Source organism: Ursus maritimus, unplaced genomic scaffold, assembly GCF_017311325.1.
Source record: "Ursus maritimus isolate PB19 unplaced genomic scaffold, ASM1731132v1 scaffold_26, whole genome shotgun sequence".
In the NCBI taxonomy this organism is placed as follows: domain Eukaryota; kingdom Metazoa; phylum Chordata; class Mammalia; order Carnivora; family Ursidae; genus Ursus; species Ursus maritimus.
In genome coordinates this window covers 31,602,837-31,630,326 of record NW_024425119.1, presented here as the reverse complement: position 1 = coordinate 31,630,326, position 27,490 = coordinate 31,602,837, and the positions used below count along the sequence as shown (strand labels likewise).

General features: G+C 38.5%; 1 protein-coding gene across 1 annotated transcript in view; it reads left to right on the top strand.

The window, feature by feature from the left end:
- The window catches only part of SLC2A13 (solute carrier family 2 member 13), a 375,922-nt gene that overhangs the window by 219,617 nt on the left and 128,815 nt on the right, over positions 1-27,490 (top strand). The window contains exons 5-6 of the mRNA XM_008704707.2: positions 18,340-18,503; positions 25,501-25,621. Of these exons, the coding sequence (XP_008702929.2) occupies positions 18,340-18,503; positions 25,501-25,621 (285 nt within the window). The remainder of the gene's footprint in view (positions 1-18,339; positions 18,504-25,500; positions 25,622-27,490) is intronic.

Sequence of the window (27,490 nt, the reverse complement as noted above, 5' to 3'; positions counted from 1 at the left end):
CTCAACTGACTAAGCTTCCCAAGCGCCCTTGACTTCTTACTTTTAAATCAACCCCAAATTTTCTTTTTCTTAGGAAAGAGTGGAAAAATGTCAAATTAATGTTTTATTTTCTGTAAAATAGACATGGATAAATTATTGGAAAAAAGCTCTCTACTTCAAATTGCACTAAACATTTTTGTAGAAAACTGGCCAACCTAATTTAAATGAGTGAATATGGTTTTACATTCTCATTCTTGATATCCGTGATTGGTTTCTTTCATATAATATTTGTGGACTGTCTTTCTCAGTAGAAGACATGCAAAGGCTATATTATGGTTTTCATCTCAATAATATGGACATATCTTAATTGAATTTAGAGTAACTTGAATCAGATTGTAGTATCACAATTAGAATCTTAATTAAAATTTTTGATTTTATATTTTGATTTTAAGGTTTGTTAAATTATGAGTGTAAATGTCAGGGTTTGCATTCCTTTTTCTTTGCTAAAGTGACGCTGTTGCTCTATGACTTTGGATGATTTTACCTCTCTCCTTTTCTTCTTATAACTGTAGCCTCATTTTGGAGAGAAATTTTTATCCCCTCCACTGCAGAGAGCTTTTCTGTCACTAGTTTGGAACAAATGACTTCTTTGTTTTAAAAGAAAATTAGGTCTGTATTAATTGGCCAGACTGCTATTTATATTTATTAATTGCTGTTTTCTGTGGTAGAGATGAAAGGCAGATTCATGAGAAATAGGTTTATTGTTTAATGCACCCAGTTTATCAGTAAAAAACAAGAAAGCAATGAAAATTAAAATTAGGATAGCAATAGTAAGAAACAATAATAGTAATAGCTATCTTTCTCTTTACGGAAGTTTAAGTTTCGACAGTTCTACAGATCAGGTGAGAATGATAAAGTCATAGGCAGTTCAGAGCTCATCCAGTGAAATCTGTTATACTAGGACGCAACAGAGGTCATGTGGCAGAACCCAGCTGTTCCATAGGTCTCCTTGGGAAGAAGTAAAGGCATGCATGAGCCAGCGTATCCGTCCTGTGACTCAAACAAGCGAAAGGATGAATAATGGTGGCCTTGCCAACCTGCTGCAAAACATGCGGATTAATGAAATAGACAGTGGTAAGAGACAGCCTTATTAATTACAGAAGGGCAACCATGGCTTTCTGTCAGTTCAGGCTCTTTTTATTACTTACAGTATAAATTGTATACTATGTGGAGTACAAGTGGAAATGTAAACCACAACAGAGTGCATGGTCTTTGGTGATGTGCCAGCTTTTGAGGACAGAATTTACCTAATGGGTATCCTCTTCTCCACAGGAGAGTAGAATTAATGTCTGAATTAACGGGCTTGAATAATCTAACAAAGCCATATTCATTATTGAGATAAACATATTTCCCAAGATAAGATTATTTTCCTCCTATGGTATCTACAAACTTATTTAAAACAAAACAAAACAAGAAAGAGCCATAGATAGCTAATGATGTTGATGAGACCACTTATAAAAATGGTAATTTCACAGTAAAGGAGAGAGATGTTCTCAGTTGAATATCTAGAAAGTCTGTAGATAAATGTTAAGCCCATATATATTCATTCAGCAGTGTGATTTAGGGAATGAGCCCTTATCTGAGCCCATACCTACCACTAACGTCAGGCAAGTTCTTAACCGCTTTGAGCCTCCAGGTTTCTAATATGTAGACTTGCTATAATACTGCTTCCCTTAAAGATAGTTGGCAGTGAAATAGGCCTGTAGAAAATGACGTCCATTATTTCCAAGTTCTTGTCTTAATCCTCACTATAGAACTCATGAAGCAAGCCACATACTTTCATTGTTCCTGTAATTCATTAACTGAAGAAGCAGTAAGTAGGTTTGAGTAATATAGAGGTGTTCATATGCTTTCTGAAAATAAGTTATAAACCTCCCATCTTCTTAGGCCAAAACTATTCATGATTTTGCTTGTGAACTGAGATGTGTGAATTAGAAGTATGTAGCGATGAGCAGAATAGAGTGGCCTTCCTCAAGTTCAGTGAGAGTTCAGTGGAGGGGTCCGTGCAGAGGCGCTCTGGGAATGGTAGTCCCAGAGCACAGGTGGGAGCTCAGCAGTCTGGGTGCAATGACTGAGGGGCCTGGGAATGACTGGTAAAGGTTTCCCGAAGAAGCAGCATCTTAAATGCATCTTCAGAATTAGATCTAAGGCAGGTACCTTTGCAAGTTGAAGAGACTCCTAGTAATTTAGGTGCCCAGTGTTTTTCTATTGTTTTCTATTCTATTTCTATTCTATAACATACAAAAAAAGTATAAAGAAACAAAACTATTCATAATCCCACCTTCCGGAGATGACATTTCACTTTTCATGTATTTTACTTTTCATGTATTAATACTTTGATTTACAGAAATTAAAACCATGTAGTGTATACCCATTTACAGGTTTTTTACTTAATAGTAAAATGTTAGTATTTTCCATGTTATTATTTTAAAACATGTTTTTAATAGCTTTGTGGAATTCTTTATATGGCCAGGCTATAATTTGTTTAACCAGAACCACAGTGTAGGCTATCAATGTATGTATTAGTCTTCTGTTGCTGCTGCAAATATCCTAAATTTGTAGCTTAAACACACACACACACACAACTTTTTTTTTTTTATCTTACAATCCTGTATGTCAGAAATCCGACAGGTGTGTCATTGGGCTAAAATCAAGATGTCAGCAAGACTGCATTCCAGTCTGTAGTCTCTAAGGGAGAGTTTATTGCCTTGCCAGTTCTGGCTTCTAAAGGCATTCCTTGGCTCATGCCCCCTCCCCCAAATACATCTTCCAAGTCAGCGCTGGTGAGCTGAGTCCTCACATCACGTCGCTGACCTCCTTCATAGTCACATCTCCCTCTGACTCCCATCTCCATTTTGTAAGACTCTTTTGAGTATGTTGGGCCCACCCGAATAATCCACACTCATCTCCCTGTCTCAGTCAACCTTAATTCTCTCTGCAACCTTGACTTTCCTTTGCCGTGTAAAATAACATATTCACAGTGTCAGGGACTAGGACGTGGGCATCTGGGGAGGCCATTACTCTGCTAGCCAGCCACAGTGTGTTTTATTTGTTTTCAGTTTTATAAATAATATAAATTGTATAATAGTGATGACGCTCTAGTGAACTTTCTACTACATGAATCTTTAGTTACATCTCTGTTTTTTAAAGGTATGCGGATGGCCACCTTTTTCCTGTACGTTGAATAATCTGCTTTTTTATTACATAGAACTCCAGATTTTATACACTACTTAATACTTGCCTGCTGAGGACTAAAAGAGTGATTACTTAATATTAGTGACTGGGGTTATTTTTCAGATTAGTGAGTTCCTACTCACCTGGAGCAATTTAAAGTTAAGGTGACTATGTGGAAATACAAAATACTGGCCAGAGACCAATGAGAAGTGGAAGCTGATAACTATATGAAGTATGATATTTATTTCTTAGCTGAAATAATCATGTGGGATTTTTGTAAAGTGTTGAATAAGAACAAATGAGGCTTTCGACAAAGTAAAAGCTCATTCACCACTAAAGTATAAACTCTGTCTGAACTCACTTCAGATGTGTAGTAGTGTATGAGAACCCTATATACATTCACACTCTGATAATTAAAAAATATAGAGTAACTTGTTAGAGCGTAAGACACTACTTACTTGTATTAATGTACCTTACAATTTTCCATTTAATGTAAAAACACCAGAATCTGCAAATACATTAAATGCTGAGAGAACTAGATCACATCCTGAGAGAATAAAGTAATTATTTAGAAATACATAGTGAAAAATTTAGCAACAAATATGAAACTGATAATTCAAATGTAGGTTTTGAATCAGTGATACATAAATGATCTGCAGAGAGATAGACTAGGCCTAACATACTTTAGAATGAAGTGGTAGGTATAACATGAGCTGGCGTCTGGTTTGCTTTTAGGAAAAATAAGAACATTCCCTTCCTCTGGTTTATGTTTGTAAATATTTCTAAAACCACGGTAACATGGCTAGGTTATATTGTTCAATGTAGGGAGAGTTTTCATTTTAATTAATCCCTATTTGTGTTTTTGAAAAAACACTTTATTTAGAAAAAAATAGGTCAGTATTTATGTCTATTTGAAATCCTAAATAATTTAAATTTTTTTTTTTTCAGACATAAGCAGATCATGGCCGTATGAGTCAGGATGTAAAGTTAAATCCCATCAGGTATTAGTTTCATAAAATTTTGATTCTAGGAATTCTTAATAGAAGAAAAATACTGTATTTTCAAAAGGTTCTCTATGGTGACTAACTTCTGTGCTGAGGAGTTCTGTAAACATATGCTAAGTATGAGCGAAGAATGATCCCCAAGTTAGTTCAGTGCTAATTCACAGCAATTCTGTGCTGTCTGGTAAAGGTTGAATATTCAGAGGCATTAAGTTTTGCATGTTTTCCTGAATTGTAAGTACCTTAGTAAGTTGTATGTTTTAAGTTAAAAAAAAACCTGGAATAGTTAAATACGTCAGCATTTTCTCCCATGAACAAGACAAGCAGCAGAACTTGGGCCTCTGAGGCAGCCTGGCTGGATGGCATTGCCACTTCCCACCAGGGGTTTCTGCTACGTCAATCCAATCAGTTCATCATTGGGGACCCCCCCCCAGATCAGGCCAAAAGAGTTTCTAAGCATTCCATCCCAAGACTGAGAGTGGGGCACAGAGTACAAAAAGTACCAAAAAACCCCCCAAAACAAAAAAAAAAACTAATTTGGGGAAGTTCCTGGAATTAGAAGGAATAGAGTTGTTGATCACTGATTTGTTCACACCACGCTTTGCCAACTTCTGCCTTATTTAATTGGTAAGGGGAAGGAGCACAGAAAAAGGGCCTCAGGAAAAAGAACAAGAACTATTTCCTGGCTCCAAATTTGTGCTCTTTCCTCTCTGAACCTGTGTGTCTTCTTCTATACTTCTGTGTCTTCCTTGAAAAGAAAAGATTTAGCTTAAAATCCAACAGTTTTAGGAATTCGACCAGCTCATGCATATTGTACGTGTAGCCTGGGGGAGGCAGCACTGTCAGGCAGGAGATGGACGAGGGGTGGGGTACGCCAGACCAGAACCCCACCCCACCCCTTCTTGTGATGGAGGAGGTGATCAAGATGAGATAGCCAGTGTAGACCCACCTCCTCCCCAGGGCTTGGAATGTGCGTTCCATTTGCCCTCGCCACTCCCAGAAGCTACCCCAAGGATACACCCTTGAGATAGAAAAGTGGTGTTGAGGCTGTTTGGACTGGGTACATGATTGAACCCAGTTAAGACCTCTGTATAAAATTTTAAGATTCTAGTGGGCAGGTGTGGAAAACTAGTCATCTCGCAGCCACCCAAGACAGGTCTCTTTAGTTCCCCTGTTCATTAAAGCTGCCATTTACCAATCCGGAATGATCTGCCTCTTTTGACTCTCAGGCCCTCCACAAATGGGGACCAGTTTCAGATACACCCGGGAAGCCCAGAGGAGGTCGCAAACCATCAATTTCTAAAGGTGCTCTTTTTGTTATTTATATTCCCCTGTGAGTCTGCTCTTTAAATTTATTTTAATCCATTCTAGAGCTCTCAGTGGAGAGCTGAGTTGGCTTTGAGACAGGCTCGTGCTGTATATCCCCTTTGAGAAACAGCACACTTCCAAGATAGCTCTTGGAACAGGCGGGGTGCCTTTCCATCAGCCCGTCTCTGGAGGTTTCTTTTTAACTAACTGCAGTTTTTGATTTTTATTTTTTGTGAATTTCACTATTACTAACAACTTATTTAGCAGCAAAAGTGCTACACTAAACAAAAGGCTTTTGCTTATAGACAATGAAAATACTTTTATGCAGAGAAAAAAAAATGTAGTGTGGTAAATGTGAGTAAGGGTTTATGTGTTGCCCTGTACACAGAGTGAAAACACGGAGTAAGAATTTCCCGAATGGCTTATTTCGGATCCTGAGTATGTGTGAGAATGGAATATACAGCTTTTATGTTGAGTTAATTACACTCTGAAAATGCTTAGCACTGACTTTTATCGGGTTTGCATTTTCATAAGGTGTTTGTGATGATTAACATGAACAAAGCGTATCTGGACCCTGCTTAGCGTAGAGTAATTATTGTATAGATGGTATTTCTGCTGTTGCTCTTTTATCAGATGAGAGTTCTGCCATCAATTCCCACTTTCAAATTGAGTTTCACAGACTCAGAAAATGTTCAATAAATGTTAGCCATTACTCTTGTTGTTTTTCCATCCTGTATTTTCTTATAAAGCAGCCTTAGGTTTTCATCATAAGAAGCAAGAAGCGAAAGGGGCATTTTAGGAATATAATACGACACACGTAAAGGAAAGTAGAGAATTAAGACAGGGCAGTCAATTCAAACAAAAATGTTTAACTGAAAATACTTTCCTAATTCTGGTTTTTCGCAATTAGCAAGATGACTCAGTGCTTCTCTGGAGTATCTGAGAATTAACGTGAATGTCTCTCATGTAGTGTTCCCTCAATAAATGTATGCTGATTCATTATAATTGCTTTCCTTCTGCAGGTCCTATTTCGTGTGTATACATAGGCAGAATCTTTCTTTGTCATGTGTGAAAGGTCCGGCAGTTACACTGAAAGCGGAGCAGGTGTGTCCTGGTGCTGCATACGTGCACTGGGACCCAGTGCAGTTTCAGGGGTTTCCATTTGAACCTCAGAGGACTTGGTCCTGCCACTGTGCCTGTATCGAGGCAGAGCCTCACTTACTGTTTAATAATACATTCGCGGGGCAGGCCTCTCTTTGCAGTCTTTTCTGCTCAGGGCTGTTACAGCTCAACTAGTTCCTCTGCTGTTAAAAAATTGATTAGCTTTCTTTCCCTGATATTTGGAAAAGGAAAAATAAGATTTATTCACACTACTTTGAAAGACTGTATTCACTTCAGTCCTTCCTTCCTGCAGAAACAGTTTGAGGGCTTCATTAAACAGAGAGAGAAGCAATAGATACAGTAAGCTTTAAAGTTAGTGATTTAGGCAAAAGCACAGAATAGGAAAAGATAAGATGATTCACACACAAGGGCCTTGCTGTATAGTAGTGTCTGTATGAACTAGGCCACAAAGCCTGTCTTGTGACCTTCAGAGTGGTCTGGGAACACCACCCCCCCACGTCAGTATCTCTTGAAATGACTCAGAATCCTGGCTGGGGGTGGCTGGATGGAGCCGAGTAGGCCGGGATGAGCCGAGAGCGTGGACCAGTGGGAGTCTTGCATTTTTACCATCTCCTGATGATTCTTAGTCACACTAAAATTTGAGAATCCTGTTGCTCTTAATGTTTTAGCAGCCAATAAAAAAAAGAGGCAGCCACGTCTTATCACATGATTGAGTGTCCCTAAAATAGAAAGCAATCAATTGCCTTCGGGAAGCTCAAGAATTTCTCTCTGGGTGCTTTGGTGGTGATAGAATACCCATTCATATTAATCTACCATTTCACAGAAAGGTTGTTGTAATCATCTAAACTCCTGGGTATTGGTCTTGATATCTCCACCAGTTAAGTCATGCCATACAACTGCTTCATCCATCGTCCAGCAGGGGAGAGAGGGAGATAGGAATCACCTCTATAGTTCTTCTCTGTTGGATGATGCAATCAAGGATTACTTTGACACCTTTCTCAGAGTATTGTCTGCTACTTCCCGGCTTATTCTTGTTACTTCAGGAGATGAAATCATCCTGTAGAGTCGGAAGAACGTCAACCATCAGTCAGTGTGTTGTTCTCAGCGTCTGAGACCTGAGCGATTCTGTTGACCTTTACAAGCATCCTGTCTCTCCCGTGTGTCTAGTGCCCACTCGCGTCTTTGTCCTCACGTGCGCCGCTGGATGGCGCTCCTTCTCCACTGATCGGGGATCCCCTGCGTCAAAGGCTGACCTGAATGCAGTCACTCCTATGAAATCAACATCTAGAATTTCCTTCCTGGCCATAACATCCATCTCTGCCGTTGCAGGTTTTTCTAGTCAGTGAACCGAACAGGTAGTTGTCATCCTCGTTATGGCTGACAGTCCCTCGAGTCCTTTCCAGTTCTTTTTGTGCCTGATCCGTGAGCTGGTTTTGAATGCTCTCCCTGACTAACCCCTGTGGTGACCAGCATCCTAAAGTCATTGCCCCTTTGTATTTTTTCAATCCTGGAATATGAGAAGTAGTAATAAGGTTAATTGGAATCACTGATTAATTATTTAGACTGTTAAGTGGAGTTAATCACTACCTTTATGCTCCATTAGCACTTTACTGTTACTACTCTCTACTAACTTGGTCCATCGAGGTATTAAGTTTTATGGGGATGGTGGTTCCCGTCCGTGGAAGTAGAGACGCTGCCCTCCCAGACAGTCCCAGACACCACTGGTATTTTTATCTTCTACTGTATCTGGCATATAAGAAGCCCCGAATAAATGTATTTTAACTGCATATAATTGAGACTATTAGATACTTACTTTCCATTAAAACATCTATTACTGTTACCATGTTTAAGTATTTTTTTAATTGAGAGAGTAAGCTAGGTACTTATTAGTGGTGCATTATTTGTACTGTTTTGGGCACCCAGAGGTAAAAAATATGGATAATTTCATTTAAGAAAATATTAAGTTTGGCAAAGAAAAAAAAAGCATCTTTCTCTGAAGACAAACACATAGATTAGTTGTTCATGATTATTCTTTCATGTTTGTTTTACTTAAAATAATATTGGATTTAGTTCATAGAGTTGGAGGCTTATTGTGCCTGAATACAATGTATGACATGTTCAATATACCAAAATTTAACACCTTAAACAAAACCTTTAAATAACGTGTGCTTGGTTGCCTGGGTGGCTCAGTTGGTTAAGTGACTACCTTCGGCTCAGGTCATGATCCTGGAGTCCCAGGGTCGAGTCCTGCATCGGGCTCCCTGCTCAGCAGGGAGTCTGCGTCTCCCTCTTACCCGCCCCCTCTCATGCTCGAGCTCTCTCCCTCATTCTGTCTCTCTCAAATAAATAAATAAAATCTTTAAAAAAAAATAACATCTGCTTATTATAGAAAATTGGAAACATATAAAGAAGAACAGGCACCTGAAATCTCACCACCTAGATATAGTATGTCTTTACATTTTGATGTATTCATTTCTCTTATTTTTCTGTGATTAATTTTAATAGCTGCGTTTCTACCCTCTAAATAATTTTGCGTTTTGCTTTTTCACTTCATCTTGTATGCCCTTGATCTATTTTCCCAGTCTGATTCCACAGAGATTCAGAATCATAAATAATGTGCATAAAACTACATATTTTTGCATAATCCCAGTTTTGTGTGACCATGCTCTAAAATGTTGCTTTTATATAGATTACAAGTTTTTGCAAACTTTTGCTTACAAACTTTGGACTCCATTGCAGCTTAAGGTAAAGCACTGCTTGGGGGCACCTGGGTGGCACAGCAGTTAAGCGTCTGCCTTCGGCTCAGGGTGTGATCCTGGCGTTATGGGATCGAGCCCCACATCAGGCTCCTCCGCTATGAGCCTACTTCTTCCTCTTCCACTCCCCCTGCTTGTGTTCCCTCTCTCGCTGGCTGTCTCTATCTCTGTCGAATAAATAAATAAAATCTTTAAAAAAAAAAAAGGTAAAGCACTGCTTTATTTCTTTTTGATAGTGTTTTTCATAAAGTAAATGCTATGACCTGCCCTTTTTTCACACTCAGGCTCTTAAGCCTCCTGAGAGAAATTTAAATAGTCTATTTCCTTTTCTCCTTGTGTTGCTTTAATGAGGTGTTAGATGAACACAATTTGGAACTAGAGAGATAAGAAATGATGGGGGAAAAAAGACTAGTTTGTATCATTGTTTGAAAAAGCTTACAGGTCAGATACAGTCAATTTTTAATGTTCTCTTCCCCAGCCATGAGAGTACCTGGGAACTCAGGACTGGCCTGTAAAGCAGAAAGGATTGTAGCTAAATCCAGAAAGCATGAGGAATATGTTAAAGCTAAACCCTTCAAGGCACACCCTTCTACCCTTCGGTCTTACCTTACCCCAAGAACTTTATTTCTTTAAACCCTCTGGATTTTTTTAAATACCTTATTATGAACATTTATTAAAATTAAGAGATCAAAATTTAGTTGTCGATATACTAAAAACCACTGCATTATATGCTTTTTAAAGTTGTGTTTTTTGGTATATGAATTATATCTCAATACGAATAAGGCAAAAAAAAAAAAAGACAATAGAAGGCCCCTGTGTCCATTCATTCATTTAAGTAAGCATTTTCTGAGTGTCTAAAGAAATTATTGTAAGACAGCTTTGTCAGTTTCAAAAGTAAATCACATGCAGACTGTTTTTTGGGGAGTTTATGGTCTAATAGAGGAAATATATATTGAAGTAAGTCTAATATCAGAAAGAGGAGTGGTGTGTATTGTAAGAGAAGTGCTGACAAATCGCTAAGGAAAAGCAAAAGATTGAAAATTTCAGCAAATGTCGAAGAGGAATCTAGAAATGTTTGAGTGCTAATCACTTTTTCATGGATTAATGTAGAATTGATCAGGTAGGTTGGTAGATTTGATGGTGGTGATAGAAGTAGCTGGTTGCTCACACTTCCTCAGTGAATATCAGGCAAGATTTCACCTGAGGCTGGGTAGATTGGGACACTATAAGGAAAGGAGGTTGGGGCACCTGGGTGGCTCAGTTGGTTAAGCGTCTGATTTCATTCGGCCCAGGTCATGGTCCCAGCATCCTGGGATGGAGCCCTGCAGCGGGCTCTCTCCTCTCCCCCTCCCCCTTCCCGCCTCTGTCTTAAAAAAAAAAAAAGAAAAGAAAAAAGAAAGGAGGTGCCATGAAGTCATCCTTTGCAGAGCTGTAGTGGGTGCATCCTAGGGAACTCCCAGGTTCACAAACTGAGTTCAGTTTGCATGTTTGTCTAGAGCCTTTCAGCTGCTAGGAATAAATGCAGAGTAGAATAACTGGGTATAAGTAAGCACAGTTGGTGTTTATGGCACGGATATGATCAAGGGGGAACAGACCAGGGAATTGGAGAGTGGTGAAAAGAATGTGATTGTAATAATGGTTTGGGGAACTATATCTTCAAGGCAGTGTCAGCATTACTTGGAAACTTGGTGGAAATGCAGATTCTTGATCCTAGACCTACTGGATCAGAAACTCATGGTGGGGTCCAGCGCTCTGTTTTGACAAGCCTTCCAGGTGATTCTGTAGCACATATGTACCTGAGAAGCACTGGTTCGGGAAATCTAAATAGATGGAGACAGTAAGTACAATTATGGGAAAGGAGCAGAAATGGGTGATGACGGATAGCTAAACAGAGGAAAGTGTGTGTGGCTCAGCATCTCCAGGAAAGCAGAAGTCAAGTGAGCTGTGAGGGTGGGCTGTGCTGGTGAGAAACTAGGATACTTAAAGGATTTCAGAAGTGGAGCAGTTAGGAAACTCGGGTGATGTCCAGGTGGTCCACTGAGGCTCCTCTCACCAGGAATCATGACACAGAGGTAGAAGTGGAGAAGAAAGCTGTCAGGCAGCTGCAGAAGTCACCATGGAATGAGGAGTGACCATTAAGTGGGCGGCGTTAAAGAAGGAAGGTTAGGGGATAGTCTAGCTCACCCCTTTGCTCCCATCATCCTCTGCAGCTCCTCAGGCCCCCTCATGTATGTAGGATGTAAGAGAAGAACAGCCTGGACTCGTCATCCAGGGTGTAAGAAGGTGGTGCCCTCATGTCCAGACTTAGTTTGTAGGGCACAGGGAGAGCATGGGAGGGCAGGGACGAGAGGAAGATTGAGTCAGATCAGTGAATGTACAGGTTAGTGTCGAAGTAAATGACCAGGTGGAAACGGGTGACCTGAAACTCTTGGACTCTTGCTTGTTGCTGGAATAAGCTGGTGTGTGAGACATGACGGAGCCAGGTGAAAGCTCTGGCGTCTAACAGGGTGAGGGCCGGCGCTTAAACAAGTTACCTGAGAAAGACGGCTGTGGGGAAATGATGCATATATACCTCCTTCAACATTTTATTTTAGTTGTACAATATTTACTTATAGCCACTGCTTGAACTTCAGATCGTTTCTCTTGCATAAATCACACTTAATATTGTTACCTATGGAATCCAGCTGTAGGTCCTTTCAAATAGAACAAGAACTGAAAGATACTTGAGAAGAAACCAAAGAGCAAAATCTTCTACACTTTTACATTTTATCCCCAACTGTTTACAGTTGTGTTGCCCACACAATTGTTTTTTTTTTAACTCACCTTTATTCACTCTTTACAAAGTATACAGTTTTGTTTTTAATACTTTTTTTAAAGCATCTTATGATCCATTGCTTTTTGTATTATTTGATTACATAATTATGCTAGGCATAAACAGGATTGGGGAAAAACACACCTGATTTGATTTACATACAGTTCAACAGATGGAGACGCATGCCTGCACGAAGTCCCACATGTTCATTTTCCTGTTGGCATATGTTTCATAGAAAGAATAGGTTAATCTGGCAAATTGGTGAATTACAAGTCAGATTGGAGAGTTTCTATCATTATTCTATCATATGTCTTACTTAGAGCAAGGTCATTGATCTGCCTGAGTTGGGTGGATGAGACATGAGGACATCTCTCCTGAGGTTTCCAGCGGTTTGAAGCTGGGGTGAAGGAATTGGTGGTCTCTGAGACGGAGAGTAGGTCACAGTGGGAACACCGAGGGTCTGTAGAATCCCTTTTAACTTCCTTCGACACATTTTTACTTTGTTCTTCTCCAAACACCCATGACATAATTTAAATTATGAAATATACTTTGTAAAATATTAAATGTGATTAATAACTACACTTTCTGAGGATCATTATGATTTTTGGATTATTATTTGATTTAAGCATAGTATGGTATAGTTAATGTGTTAGCTCAAAATACATGCATGATATACATGAAATCCTAATTTCTACTCTTCTAACTTCTATTTTTTGCTTTATGACTTACACCTAATCAAATAGAAAGCTAATTTTTTACTGTACAAAGTACATAAGATAGGTTTGAAGATCCTCATCATTTTTTAAAGTTTTTAAGATATTTGTATTTAGGTGAAACATTTTTTTCTTAAAGCTAGCAATGTGTTTTCCATAGTTATCCATGGTTTTCACTGTATAAACACCATCCCAGTAGGAAAAATAAAATTTTTTCAGTTAAAAGAACATCTTTTATTAGAACAGCATTTTAAATTCTATAGTCCGTGTACTTTGCCATGTGATACAAATAAATATTTTTATAATACGGAACAACCCACAAGTTTGTTGAGTAAGACAAGGTTCATAGACACCCAAATTTGGAAGCTACGTGCAGCACTGCTAAGACACGCTGGAAAGAATATATTCCATATCTGTTTTATTCGGGAAGTTGAAGTCTTTATGGTTTTATACCAGAAAAAGTTTGTCTTTATTACGAACTGATATATTTTGTTTTGTCAGAGGGTTAAAACTATTACTTACTCTTCTGCTTTGGCTGCAGGGCATCTTGAGGCTAGCTTGTCATTACTATGTGGTCACAGTTTTTATATAATCATCTTCATCTTCTACTCTCTTACCAGTCTTTTTGTTTTAGGGATTCTGTCATGTGTTTTATATTATAAATATTCTTAATTCCTTTTTGAAAGTTGGTGGTAGACAATTTCAATAAACTCAACAACTATTGAGTACTTACTTTTTACGTTAAGTTCAATCTGTTCACCTGGCAATAGTGAAACAGACAGGTATGGCTTCAAGGATTTGGAAAAATACCTTTTTCAGAAATACCTAGGAAATGCTTTGTTCAAATATAGAATAAAGGAAAATAATATATGTCTTTTGCTAAGCATGTAAAGTGCACGTTTATTTTTTTATTGCTAATTTAAAGTCCTCATTAGAATAGATTGCCATTATCAAAGCCTAGATGTTCTCTAGAGCTATTTTGTTTTATTCAGATTTAAAATCCAGGACTAGAAGCTGGGTCTCGAATAATCTCTGAGGTAGCAGTGCACATCCAGTCCAGCCGTTTCTGTGCTTAGATGTCGACAGAGTGGGGAAGCTGGTCTTCTGTGAGAACACACTGCCCTCAGGCCTTTCAGCTTCCCTCTGGGGATGAGCTGACATGTGTGAGATGACCAAGGACCCAGGGAGTCTTTGAAAAAGATGATAGTTTGTCTGATAGGTACTATAAAATGATTTTGAAAAGAGAAGGCATCCCTACTTTAGTCTAAAAGGAAAGAAAGCCGTTTTCGGTTGTTCATATTGTTCTTTTATGAACAAGACTCTGATGCTTCGTGCAACTTTTAAACAAACACCGAGTCCCTCGAACATTCGAACTACTACATAAAGGCTTAGAGAACGTTGTGTAAATACAGTGGTAGTCCGTTCCATAAATGGTTGGCCGATAGCACCATTTACAGAAACATTGGAATTCACACATTTTAAAATGTAAATTCAATGTATCTTTTCACCATGACCTGACTAAAAAACTAGGTTCGTGAATTATTCTGTCCTAGATATGTCATCCCCTGCCCTATGAGAGGGAATACAGTTATTGCAGGAATTTTTCTGGAACCGATTGCCCTTTAATTGAATGTCCTTGTCTTTTCCTTCTAATTGATGGCCTTTTGGTTATTTTACTGCTTATTAACATTTTTATTGTGTGTGATACGCAGAATAATGCCCTCCCCTCCCACACACCAAAGATGTACATATCCTAATCCCCACAGCCTATGAATATGTTACATTACATGGCAAAGGGAAATTAGATTGCAGATTGAATTAAATCTGTTAATCATTTTACTTTAAAATGGGAAGATTATCCTGGATTATCTGAGTTGCCCTGGTGTCTTCACAGAGGTCCTTAAATATAGAAGAAGAGGGATGTGACATGACGGACACTTGACCACTTTCCCTGGCTTTGAGGTTGAGGAACCCCCCCCCCCCCACTTCGAGCCTGGGAACGTGGAGACTTCTAAAGCCTGGGAAAGACAAAGAAACCTGTTTTCCCTTGAGCTTCTAGAAAGGAATGCCCTCCTGACACCTTTGATTTTTGACACCCAGTGCAATTCATGTTAGATTTCTGACCTACAGAGCTGTTAGTGTGTTTTGTTGATTTAAGTCACTAGCCCTGTGGTCATTTGTTATGGCGACAATAAGAACGAATACATTTACCAATGTTCCAAGAAAGGAAAGTGAAGATCAAACTTGAGGTACTCCATCCAGGAAAAGAGTTGGTGTATGTTGAAGTTGCAGTGCTTGCTGGCAAGAAGATAAAAGGCTGTCAGTGAATTTCAGCACCCTGCCCTCATTGCTTCCCGTTAATGCAGAAAATGTACAGGTGCCTGTTGCCAGTGTAATGACCTGAAGTACACTTCCAAACAATATGCCTTTGTTTCAGTCAGCCTCCAGGCTGCCTAACTTAGCTATTATTGGAGTGAGCTTTTCAAGGAACAGATTTAATTATGTTATTTCTCTTTATTTTTTTTTTTAAGAATTTATTTGTTTGACAGAGAGTGAGGCAGCGAGATGGGGAGCACAAGCAGGGGGAGTAGGAGAGGAAGAAGCAGGCTTCCCGCTGAGCAGGGAGCCAGATGTGGGCTCGATCCCAGCATTCTGGGATCACGCCCTGAGCCAAAGGCAGATGCTTAACTACTGAGCCACCCAGGCGCCCCTATGTTATTTCTCTTTAAAGTCCATTTTATGATTTTCCATTGTCTAGAGAAAAAAGCCCACACATACAGCTTGGCAGTTAAGGTCCCTCAACAACAGAAGCTTTTGCTGCAGCCTATGTCATACTTCTCTCTGTCTTATGAACCTTGTGTGAACCAAGGTAAAGCACTTAACATTCTGTGAGTCTGGCTTAGTGTTTTGCACTTTTTTCTTCTTACATTTCATTTTCTCTACCACCAGTGTCCTCCCAGATCTTCACACCTGAGGGCAATCCCCTATGAGTTCTTTGAGACTCAAATGAAACATTAAACTCCCTGGAAAATCAAACAACATACCACATCAAATAAAATTGTTTGGTCTATCCTTTATGCCACATTATGACTTGTATACTTTGTGATTTTAAAATTATTTCCATTTCATTCTGTTTCATTCTGTGAGTTTCTTGAAGATAGCAAATAGGTCTAATAATATATTTGTGGGATCTTAGTAACTCACATAGCTTACACAGTAGGTACTCAGTAAATAAATATGAACTGAACAAATGATTATGTTTTCTGACCTGGCCAGTCTACCACAGAGATCATCATTAGAAGCAGATTTCTGATTCCCAGGCCAGTCTTTTGTTATATTCTGCCAATAAAACTTAAGTACTATAAAAAAATTTTTTTTAATACTTAGGGAACATATTCATTTTAAGTAAAATTTTGACACTGACCAGCTTACTTTGATACAATTTCCCCTTTTTTATCCCTTAATTTAACACTTGGAATTTCATGATTTTATTGTATCAAAATGATAATAGTTTCTCTGTCTTGTTTAGATTTTTTTCATGGGTCTATTTGCAAGAATTATTTTGAGTGTTGGGGCGCCTGAGGGGCTCAGTCAGTTAAGCATCTGCCTTTGGCTCAGGTCATAATCTCAGGGTCCTGGGATCGAGCCCTGCATCGGGCTCCCTGCTCAGCAGAGAGTCTGCTTGTCCCTCTCCTTCCCCCTCTGCTCCTCTCCCCACTCACATGCTCGCTCTCTCTCTCAGTCTTCAAAAAAAATGTATAATTTTGTGTGATGGATCCATATTTATTTATTTATTTATGTAAATATTATGAAAATATTGAGAAGACTGAAATGTAATCGAATAGCATGGCAAGTATCAGATTCCTTTGACTTTAAATACTTGAATTTTTCTCTCAGCGCTTCTATTTTCTGCCTTTTTAAATTTGTTACTGATGTTTATTTCTCAGTGGTTACATGTAGGTCTGACCTTGCTGCACAAGTCTTTATGAAACTGAAAATGTATATGGTAGAACTTGGAAACTGTAAACACTGTTCAGATGGAATGAATTATTTTCATAACTTTTATTATCACTTTACAGTGTGACTGCAGAATGTTCACAATTTTCATGATGATGGGAGTCATTCCACTGGGAATTTCTCTTTTTTACAACTGCTGTCAGAATTCAGAATCTTAAAATGGTTGGCATAATTTTTAGTGTGATCAGTAAAACATATCCTTCCTGTTGCATAATAATTTATAAGTTTGGTTTACTACTTTTAAAAAGGAAAACACTTTTTATTAAGATGAATGAGTGCTTTGGTGTTAATACTTTATGTAAGAAGATCATCATCAAATTAGTAAATAGAGGGCATTGATGAATCATTGAAACATAAATGTATTTAAAACATTTTATTTTGAAATACTATGAAAATGTTGATAAATATTTGGAAACCGTAGATTGTAACTGTAGAAAGATCCAGCTTGATTGAACATTGCTTGGATGCCCAGCAGCAGATTTGGATAAGCTAACATGTTTTAGAATGGCTCAGAAGCTAGGCAAAGCCATGGTTCAGAATGTGTCTTCAGGATTTGAATTTTGTCACATTTCATAGGTGATTCACCAGGGGTATTTTGCTTCCTTTGTTTTAAGGACAGCTTTAAAGTAATCTTCTGATTTAGCTGCTGATATTATCATCAGAAAAGAAATGTCCTGTAAGAAACCTGTCTTCTTTAAATGTATCAGGGGTCTCTCCTACTGCGCATCCACAAATTGGCATTAGGGTTTTCTAGAGCTAGTCTCCAGTGAATTCATTTAGAACAAAAATGAGTCTGTGGAGCCTAATCATGTAGACTGTGCTAGAGACTTACCTCTCCAAAGATTATACTTTTCTAGAAAACACAAAACCATTCTCATGTACAGCAGGTCAGTTTCTCCTCTCCTTACAAAATGCCAAATAAATAGACATTCCAACTCCTCTTCAAAGAGATTCCCTCTACCCGATTTCTGCCGTTATATCACACTTTCCTTCTTATGTGCAACAAGGCTGTTTATTCTTTTAAGTACATAAATTTACAATGTATGATGACTTCTGATTCATTGCGTGGACTCGGAGCTTATCCTTGATTAGTATAGTAGTCTTAGTGAAACATCCGGTTGTCCCTAGTGGTGGAGTACCTTTCACTTTTAAAGCCTTCAACTCTCTATGCACTTGCTCGAGTATCTTTTCTTGATGATACAAAGTTCAAAATAAATGTATCTGAGCGGAGTCTCTGTATTGTGATCCTTTGAACACTTGGCATGAATTCCCATGCTAACTTGATGCTGTTGCTGTAGCTGCTTGTGGTCTTTTTAGGTTTACTGTATTTTGCTACACGAACAATTCTGTTTCTTTGAGTAACTATCAGCAACAGTTGTTTTATTCTTTGCCCACAGGTACTATAGTGCTACCATTCTGCAGATGTCTGGTGTTGAAGATGATAGACTTGCGATATGGCTGGCTTCCGTGACAGCCTTCACGAATTTCATTTTCACGCTCGTGGGAGTCTGGCTTGTCGAGAAAGTGGGCCGCAGGAAGCTTACCTTTGGGAGCTTAGCAGGTAGGTGACTGGATGAAGAAGTCAATTATAAACTTTTCTCTAATGATGACAAGTTCACCTTCCCAAATACAATACCAGTACCACTTATGATATTGTTCCCTTAGCCAAATAATAGAGTTCTTTAGACAAAAAGTTTTTTTAAAAAGAACTGAATGTTATGTAACTAGAATGTGACTAGAAACTGGAGTTGTAAGAACAGTTTGAATCTACTGAGGGTAACATTCTGCTGCTGTTCTTTTTGAATTCTGCTCAAAGGTACAAAAGTGAAAAGAATAATTGGTTTTTGTTCTTCTTTGAAAATTTTGATATTCATAAACTCACTTTTTAACATGTTTTATTTTTAAGTTTGATACAATATGGAGGTAAATTTGGAGCATTTTTTTCCAAAGCTCTTTCAACAGTAGAATATGAGAACTATATAATTTCTTCACAAAGCAGTGAACAGACTTTTCTTGTGTCTGAACCAGGCTCAAATTCTAAGGTAAATTCCGGGTGGTTAGTGTGTTTTCTATAACAGCTAAATAAGACAAAACTTTTCTCACTTTCAAGTATCTTTTGTCTTTAAATTCTGACGTTTCATTATCTATTTCTCTGTTTCACCTGACAGAATGAGACCCACCTTTGCCACTGTCTTCACATGTTGCATCATGTAATTTTCTTATCTTTTTCATATATACAGATTTCTAATTATCAATTAGCTGTCCTCTAATAGCTCCTTTATAAGTTTAATTAGAGTAAGAATACATTTTTCTATTAAACTGTGAAGTTTCCAGGCTGGCATGAACTAAATTCTATTTTAACCAAATTATACCTTAAAATACTGGTCTAATAGCGCTCCTTCAGGCACTTGTCCCAGATTTTAATGAGAAAATACATTCTGAGTTCCAAACTCAGTTATTTGGAACACACAGTCTCTCCCATCCCTCCCTCCAGAAGGAAGAGTGGAATGCTTCCACGCTCTGTTCTTGCCTAAGCAGTGGAGGACTTGCACCTTGTAAGGTGAACTGAGGGGAGGCGAGCAAAGATTGTCTGATTAAGAGGCACAGGTACTTGCAACAGCCAAGGTACGCAGGGAAGCAGGAGGGTAAGTGAGGAAAGGTGAAGGACAAGGAGGCTAAAAACCATTCATTCATAAACTTGCTGAAGAAACCAGAAGGTTTAGTCTGGAAAAAAAGACTAAAGGGTTACCCAGTAGATACCTTAATCTAGCAGATGGTAGATGTTATGAGGGCATAATTTTTATTTAATGTGGGAATTAATTCTTAATACTCAGAGCTATCCAGCAGTGACTTGGGTTGCCTTAGTAAGATGATGAACTCTCAACAAAAGGTTAGAGGACCATCAGGTAGTGAGGTACCAAAGATGAATTCCTGTAGTTGGCTAGAATCTGGGTTTGCTGATTCCTGCGGTTCAGGTCAACCCTAAGAAGAGGTTAGAGCTGCTTTAAACCTTTTTAAATGGATGCCTAACCTTCCTTTTGAACAGGGCCTCTGTATATTGCTACCGTAAGAGGTCTATTATAGAATATCGGGTCTTCTTAAATTTGGGATTTGGCTTTCGAAGAAAGCATTTTTTTCCTGGTAGTCTAGTGCCTTTATTCATTGTATCCCAGAGACTCTTTCTCAGCAGTTCTGAAGGTTTGGAAGGCATGGTAGATCTAGAGCCATACTGCTTGGGTTTGAATTCTGTGACTTTAGGCAAGTTTCCATTTTCTCATTAGTAAAAAAAAACCATTCATTCTAGTCCCTACTTCATAGGGTTATAAAGAGGCCTGAACACATTTATACACACAGAGCATTTAAAACTCTTCCTGACACAGATAATAAGGTTCCCAGCGCCTCTTAGCTGTCACAGCAGTATTACTGACAGAGTGGTTCTTTGTCGTTTTAACCATAATGTGAAATCAACTTGCATCCCCAGAATCCGGGAGCTTTCCTGAGCTCTTCTAGCCGATGCCATGTTTCACCTCTCAGTGTAGGTGCTCTGCTCCAAGGTTTCCAGGGCCCATCCCTGGCTATTAAGAGAAAGTAGTAAGATAATTACCTGGGAGGACAGTACCCGTAGATTTCAGGGACTGCTTTTTATGAGCAACTGGAGGCACTTTTCCTTCTGGCTTTGTTTTCTTTTCAGCCAGAACCACCAACACCCCAGCTGTGCACATTGCTAAAACCATGCAGGGATTGCTCTAGCATGAAAGAGATTTTCCATCATGTAGACACCTCAGTTCCTTGTTATGTGGCCAATTACAGTGGTGATGTAGATATTACAGTGGGTTAGGAGGGAAAAGGCCTAGTTTCTTGTCACGGGTCCCCTCTTTTACATGTACGTATAGATGTAAACAGAGCTCTTTATGCAGTTCTGGTTTTTAACTGATTTAATAGGTCCCAGTAGACCATATGACCAATGGAAGTTTACACATTCGGTAGCAAACGTGCTGTTCAACAGCCTTGCTAGTGGATTAGTATTACCCTTCCAGGAGATGTTCATTTCACTTTCTGATACCAATTGATTCTGGCTTAATTATATATTTATTTCAGTGTTTTTGGTTTTGTGTAGGTATCAATATTATGATAGTGCTGTAAGTATTAGAATACTGTTCTATTTAAAACTTCTTAAAAGCTTTTGATCCAGTTTTGTCCCCTTTTTAATATTTTTATTATGATTTATTTTATGATACTGGGTTAAATTACTGGGAAAAGTCATATCAAAATAATTTTTCAATAGGTATTCATTCTTTAAAAATTACTACAAATAAACTATGCATATCTCTAGACCTGGACAAAAGAACTCTTTATACAAAGAAATATAAAATATATAGTTCATGAATAATTTTAAATGGAGGACATTTTGTGGTATTCTGACTTTTAATAGTTTTTTTAAGGATTTATTTATTTATTTGAGAGAGCACACATAGAGAGAGCAGGAGGAGGGGCAGAGGGAGAGGGAGAGAGTCTCAGCAGGCTCCCGACTGAGCAGAACGCCCAACACAGGGCTCAGTCCCATGACCCTGAGACCACGAACTGAGCCAAAGTCAAGAGTCAGATGCTTAACCATTTGAACCACCCAGGCACCCCAGTGACTTTTAAGATTTTTAAAGCTTGCTCAGAGAACTGATCTTTCTTGTAAATATGGCACATTTAAAGACAACCTCTTGATTCTTTTAATAGAAGAAGATCTATACTTACATAGGTTTCCTGTAACTAATCAGAAAGCCAGAACACTCTGTTATTTTTCCCCAAATATCTTGGTAGTAGAATATTACTGGAAACATCACTCATAGGCTGTCTCCATCAGAATTACCAGAGGGTACTTATTTTGAAATCTGTTTTCATGGACTTTACCCCAGATGTGCTAAATTGGGATCTCTGAAGGTGGAGTCTGGAGCGTGTATGCTTTAAACAGGTTCCCCAGCTGATGCTTATTTACTATAAAGTGTGCTTTATTAGAATCATGGGAAGGGGAATTACTATTTTTTTCTAAGTATTTACTAATAATTCAGCCCTGCACCAAGGAGTTATAGAAACTTATTGCATCAGATTTTTTTTTAAAGATTTTATTTATTTATTTGACAGAGAGAGACAGACAGCGAGAAAGGGAACACAAGCAGGGGGAGTGGGAGAGGAAGAAGCAGGCTCCCGCAGAGCTCCGGGGAGCCTGATGCAGGGCTCAATCCCAGGACCCTGGGATCATGCCCTGGGCTGAAGGCAGACGCTTAACGACTGAGCCACCCAGGCGCCCCAGCATCAGATATTTTTGAGCATGTGATTTATCCAACACACTTCACTTCCTGTAAAGAACATCTTTATTAAGAAAATTATATCAGAATCTCAAAATGTCACAGTATACTTAGTTAGAAGAGATTCTTCTCTTAAAATATAAAGAATGTGCCCAAACTGCACAGAGCACTGGGGAAGATCCAAGGCCTTCCTCTGTTGGACTCAAATCTGGGTTAGAGTAATGCTCAATCCAACAGTAACTATAATAATTTGAATACTAACAAGTGGCTGATAAAACATCTGTAACCTGTTAAAGGAAATAAGTAATTCAATTTTAAGCTTTAAAGGTATGAGTATATGACAGGACTAGGTGATCATTTTTAAATTTATTCCATAAATAAAGTCATTTAAGATACCATTCCTTTCCCTTTAGGAGTTTATCATCTTAAAAGTTTATTTTACAAGTTATATTGGGGCACCTGGGTGGCACAGTCAGTTAAGCGTCCAACTGTCGGTTTCAGCTTAGGTCATGATCTTGGGGTCGTGAGATGGAGCCCCGTGTCAGGCTCCATGCTCAGCAAGGAATCTGCTTAAGACTCAACTCTTCCTCTGCTGCTATCTACCCCACCGCACGTGCTCTCACACTCTCTCTCTCAAATAATAAATCATTTTTAAAAAGTTTATTTTATGAATTATATATATCCTATATCATACATATATATATATATATATGTGTTTGTGTGTGTGTATAAAATAAGTTATGCCCCCGCATATGTGATGCCCCATAACCTGGGGAGCTGTTTGAAACTCAGATATCTGATCCCCATTTTCTGGACACTCTGATTCAGAGGTTTATGTACATCCCAAGCATTTGCTTCCAATAGGAAATCAGGACTGAGAAACACTGCTATGTATAATAAAGAATGTAAAGGTGTAATACTGACTTTTAAAGGATTGTCATTCAAAATGCATTAAGGGTTAAGGGAAAATACTTCAGAAGGATTAAATCATCAGCTTTTCTGAAATTTTGTGTATCCAGAATGGTCAGTTCACCATATTTTGCAGGTAAGTAGGACCTTTTTGGAGATGGATGCCAGAGATACGTTTGTATGTAGCGCAGAGCTCTGGGCTAGACTATGTAGCATATTAACCCTATGACCCCAATTGGATAGTCTTAAGATTTTGTCGTGGTTTTTTTTCCCAAATACTCAATATTACAAAAATCTGTGGCACTGTGGTCCATTCATTAATACAACCAGTGCTTCTAGGGATCTACTGTACGACAGGCATTAGAACTGGACGTACGTGAGTATGTGCTAGGCATCCCATCTTAGAGTTTATGTTTTATCATGAAGACAGGTTATTTAATAAGCATTATGAAAGAAGCGTATCTTGTTTCTTTCATATCTTAAAGTATCAAAATTTCCTGATTGAAAAAAAAGTCTTCCCTGCCCCACAACAATAGGCCATGGAAGTTATTTGGGAAAAACATTAAGGACCCAGGTTCTTTGATAGACAGATTTACAGTAAGATTAAATGTTTGTTTTGTTTGAAGAGACAGGGATGATTTTCATAATAGACCAATATATCTCCTGTCTTTCTAAAAGTCCTCTTTTCAGTTTCCCAGTTCAGGGCTCTTGACAGTCTTTTCAGAAAAGAAATGCCTCAAACTATTCCTAGTTCTGGTTTGAGTTTGAAGCCAGCAAGGGGCAAACAAGCTGTGATTTTAGGTTCATGGTTTTTTGACCCAGGATGGCAAAAATAGGCTGCTTATCTCCCCTTCAGGCCTTCCCTTCCTTCAACGTTTCTCTACAATTTTGAAAGTATGCTGCTGCTTCTTATGACTATGATAGTACAGTAGCGTTTTATAACATTACCAGAATCCTTCAACTACATTAGGATATTTAAAATTCACTGCAGTTCTGCAAGGGGAGTATTTTCACTAAGCCCCGTTTTATGGAAGACAAAATTGTTCTTTGGAAAGGTCCTGTGCCTTGCCCAAGATCAAAGAAGTAAGAAATAGCAGACGTGGAACTTAACCACAGCGTCTGCCTGGATGCATCCCCTGTATCTTAAACACGTGCACCTCAGCCATTATTTAATCCCACTGCACTTCCATAGTGCTTCCCAAAGTTCTTCTTTTATCCATTCAGTTAATAATATTTTTGGTCATATCTTAAATTTACCTCCCAGCTTAATCAATAAAAACTTTGCTGCTATGTAAATGCCCGCCCTAAATTCCCTATTTTAAACACATTGCCCCATTCAAATTAATTGTACAAATTACTACAATCCTAGTTTCTTTCTTCTCTCTTCCTGTGACTCTTTTTGTGTTTCTTCTCAACAGCTGGAACAATAGTCAGAAAATGGAAAACTTTCTTTTTTACTGTCAGGATGTCTCTCAGGGACTCAAAAGTGAGCCTTTTAAGTGATACACTTAATCACTCTTTCTATAATTGAAAGATCTACTTCCTGACACCAGCAGGAAAGACAAATGAGTACATGTGCCAGATCCTTTCTGGCACCTTCAAGTCATGAGAAAAGAATGCTGCTCCTCTTCAATAAGAAACGTTCCCTCAGCTGCTTTTGAAATGTTCAGTTTGTTTTTAGTTTACTGATTTGGGACCTTAAACAATGCCGTTAGAACAATTTTCTTGGCAACGTGAGCAACACTTGGTGGGAGTCTGTCGCCTTTCATACTTCTGACGTCTTGGGCACTCAGTCATGTTGGTTGCATGAGTTGATTGTGAGACTGTCAGCAAGCCAAGGTTTTTTGGTTTTTGGTTTTTTTTTTTTTAAGATTTTGTTTATTTGTCAGAGAGAAAAGGAGAGAGAGTGGGCACAAGCAGGAGGAGCAGCAGGCAGAGGGAAAAGCAGATTCCCCCCAGAGCAAGGAGTCTGATGCAGGACTCGATCCCAGGACTCTGAGATCGTGACCTGAGCTGAAGGCAGATCCTTAACCAACCAAGCCACCCAGGCATCCCTGGTTTTTTTTGTTTGTTTGTTAAGAAAATCATTACCAGTCTACTGCTTGGCTAGCAAATATATTTGTTTTGAATTTTACTCTTGTCATGTTTCACAGTGAATGTGCTAGTGAGTTTTTTCTAATAATCTGTGTATATATTAGGAACACTTTTTTTTTTTTAATAAGCCAATGAAGGTGAAGATACTTTTTCAGAGATATGTCTTGCCAAACCCAGTCTGCTTTGAAAGAATGTTGCCAACTATTCTCTGATGTAAAACTTCATTTTAATTTATTTTTTTAATTTTTATTTTTTTAGGTACCACTGTAGCACTCCTTGTTCTTGCTTTGGGATTTCTGCTGTCAGCGCAGGTTTCTCCACGCATCACTTTTAAGCCAGTAGCTCCATCAGGACAGAACAGTACTTGCACAAGATACAGGTGAGATTTCATCCTGGTCCCCTGCCTTAACCTAACTCTAATAACTTTTTTGTTTGCTTTTAACTTTTCTAAAATTTGAGAGGTAAATAGGAGCTTGCTTATGAAGGAAGGTAAGATGATGGGAAAGGTGGTGGGAGGGCCCACCAGGAGAAGGAACAGCATGTGCAAAGACACAAGGGTAAAAGAGCTTAAGGAAAAGCGAGTATTAGACACAATACTGTCATTTTTGTGGAAATTAAAAGTTGGGATTGATAATCAAAGCAGGAATACCGTGAAACCATTTTAGATCACATGTGTATGACTCAGTGGCATCTAAATTCCAGGTAAAATAAGTAACTTTAATCAGTAATTAAACTTTTCCATGATGTACATGTCTGATAAGTAGATTATCCTCTGTATATTCTAACAGTCTTCACAGAGTTCAAGTATCCTCTCATTCATGTAAGCAGAAAAGGAAGTTTTCTTTCACTGCCGGGGTTCTTCCAGAGCATTAAAAAGTGGAAAGAGATGGTGGAAGAGTGAAATACATTCTGATGGCCAGTTGCAGATGTAGGAGCTCTAATGTTAAGTCTAATGGCATACACACTATGTGATTAGATGGCTGGAGAAGTGGATGGATGGATAGACAGATAAACTAAAGAATGCACAATTGAATTAGAGATTGAATGAACAGATTGATTAATGTATCTGGCAGCAGAGTGTCAAAGTTTATAACTTCATTTTAGTGGTTGAAAAGGCTACCAGCTCCTTTAAAATATATGGCTAGAACAAGACCTAGCTTGCTTACTTGCTTTCTTTAGAGCGAATGAGCAAGTGAGCAGGAGTGGGGTAGAGGCAGAGGCAGAGGCAGAGGGAAAGAGAGAATCTTAAGCAGGCTCCACACCCAGCATGGAGCCCTACACAGGCCTCGATCTCATGACCCTGAGATCTCACAACCCTGAGATCATGAACTGTGTTGAAATCAAAAGTCAGATGCTTAACTGACTAAGCCATCCAGGTGCCTCAAGACTTAGCTTTAAAACAAAAATGATAGTCCTTTAGCCTCCACTAGATGGACTCAAGTCTCAAGTCAATGGGTAAATGATTTATTACTTTATTAACTTTTAGTCATATACTCCTATATGAAATTAAAACATTCCATTGATTTACTAAATTCCACTTGAAGGCCCCTCGGAACTTCATATTGAGCGGCTATTGTATTTATGGTGGGTTCCCATGACAACAATGAGAGGATATATATCGTTATGCCTTCCAGGTCCCAAATTCTGATATTCACTTTCCTTTAGAAGTAAATGGTTGTGCTCCTTCTTCCTCTTACTAATAAGTTTACTTATATATTGGCCTACTGATTTTTTAATAGTCTTTATCTTGTTCTAAAGAAGACTTAAAGATGTCTTCATAAAAGAAGTTAACTTAAGACTGTTCCTAGATGTAGTGATGTTTACTGTCTTTGACCATCTCACATTAGCTGCTAGATGATAGAGCCATTACCAGAATTCTGCGTGCTCTGCTTTTGATTTTTCTTGATAGATATTTTTAAATAAAATGTTTTTAACATTGTTACTTCTGACAAATTATTTAAAATACTACTGTTGTTGGGACGCCTGGGTGGCTCAATCACTTAAACATCTGCCTTCGACTCACGTCATGATCCTGGCGTCCTGCAATTGAGTCCCGCATTGGGCTCCTTGCTCAGCAGGGAGCCTACTTCTCCCTCTGTCTGCCGCTCCCCCTACTTGTGTGGTCTCTTTCTCTCTCTGACAAATAGATAAATAAATAAATAAATAAATAAATAAAGTCTTTTAAAAAAAATTATTGTTGTTTGAGCAACAACTCCGATATCTGATGTCTGATTTAGATGGAGTAATT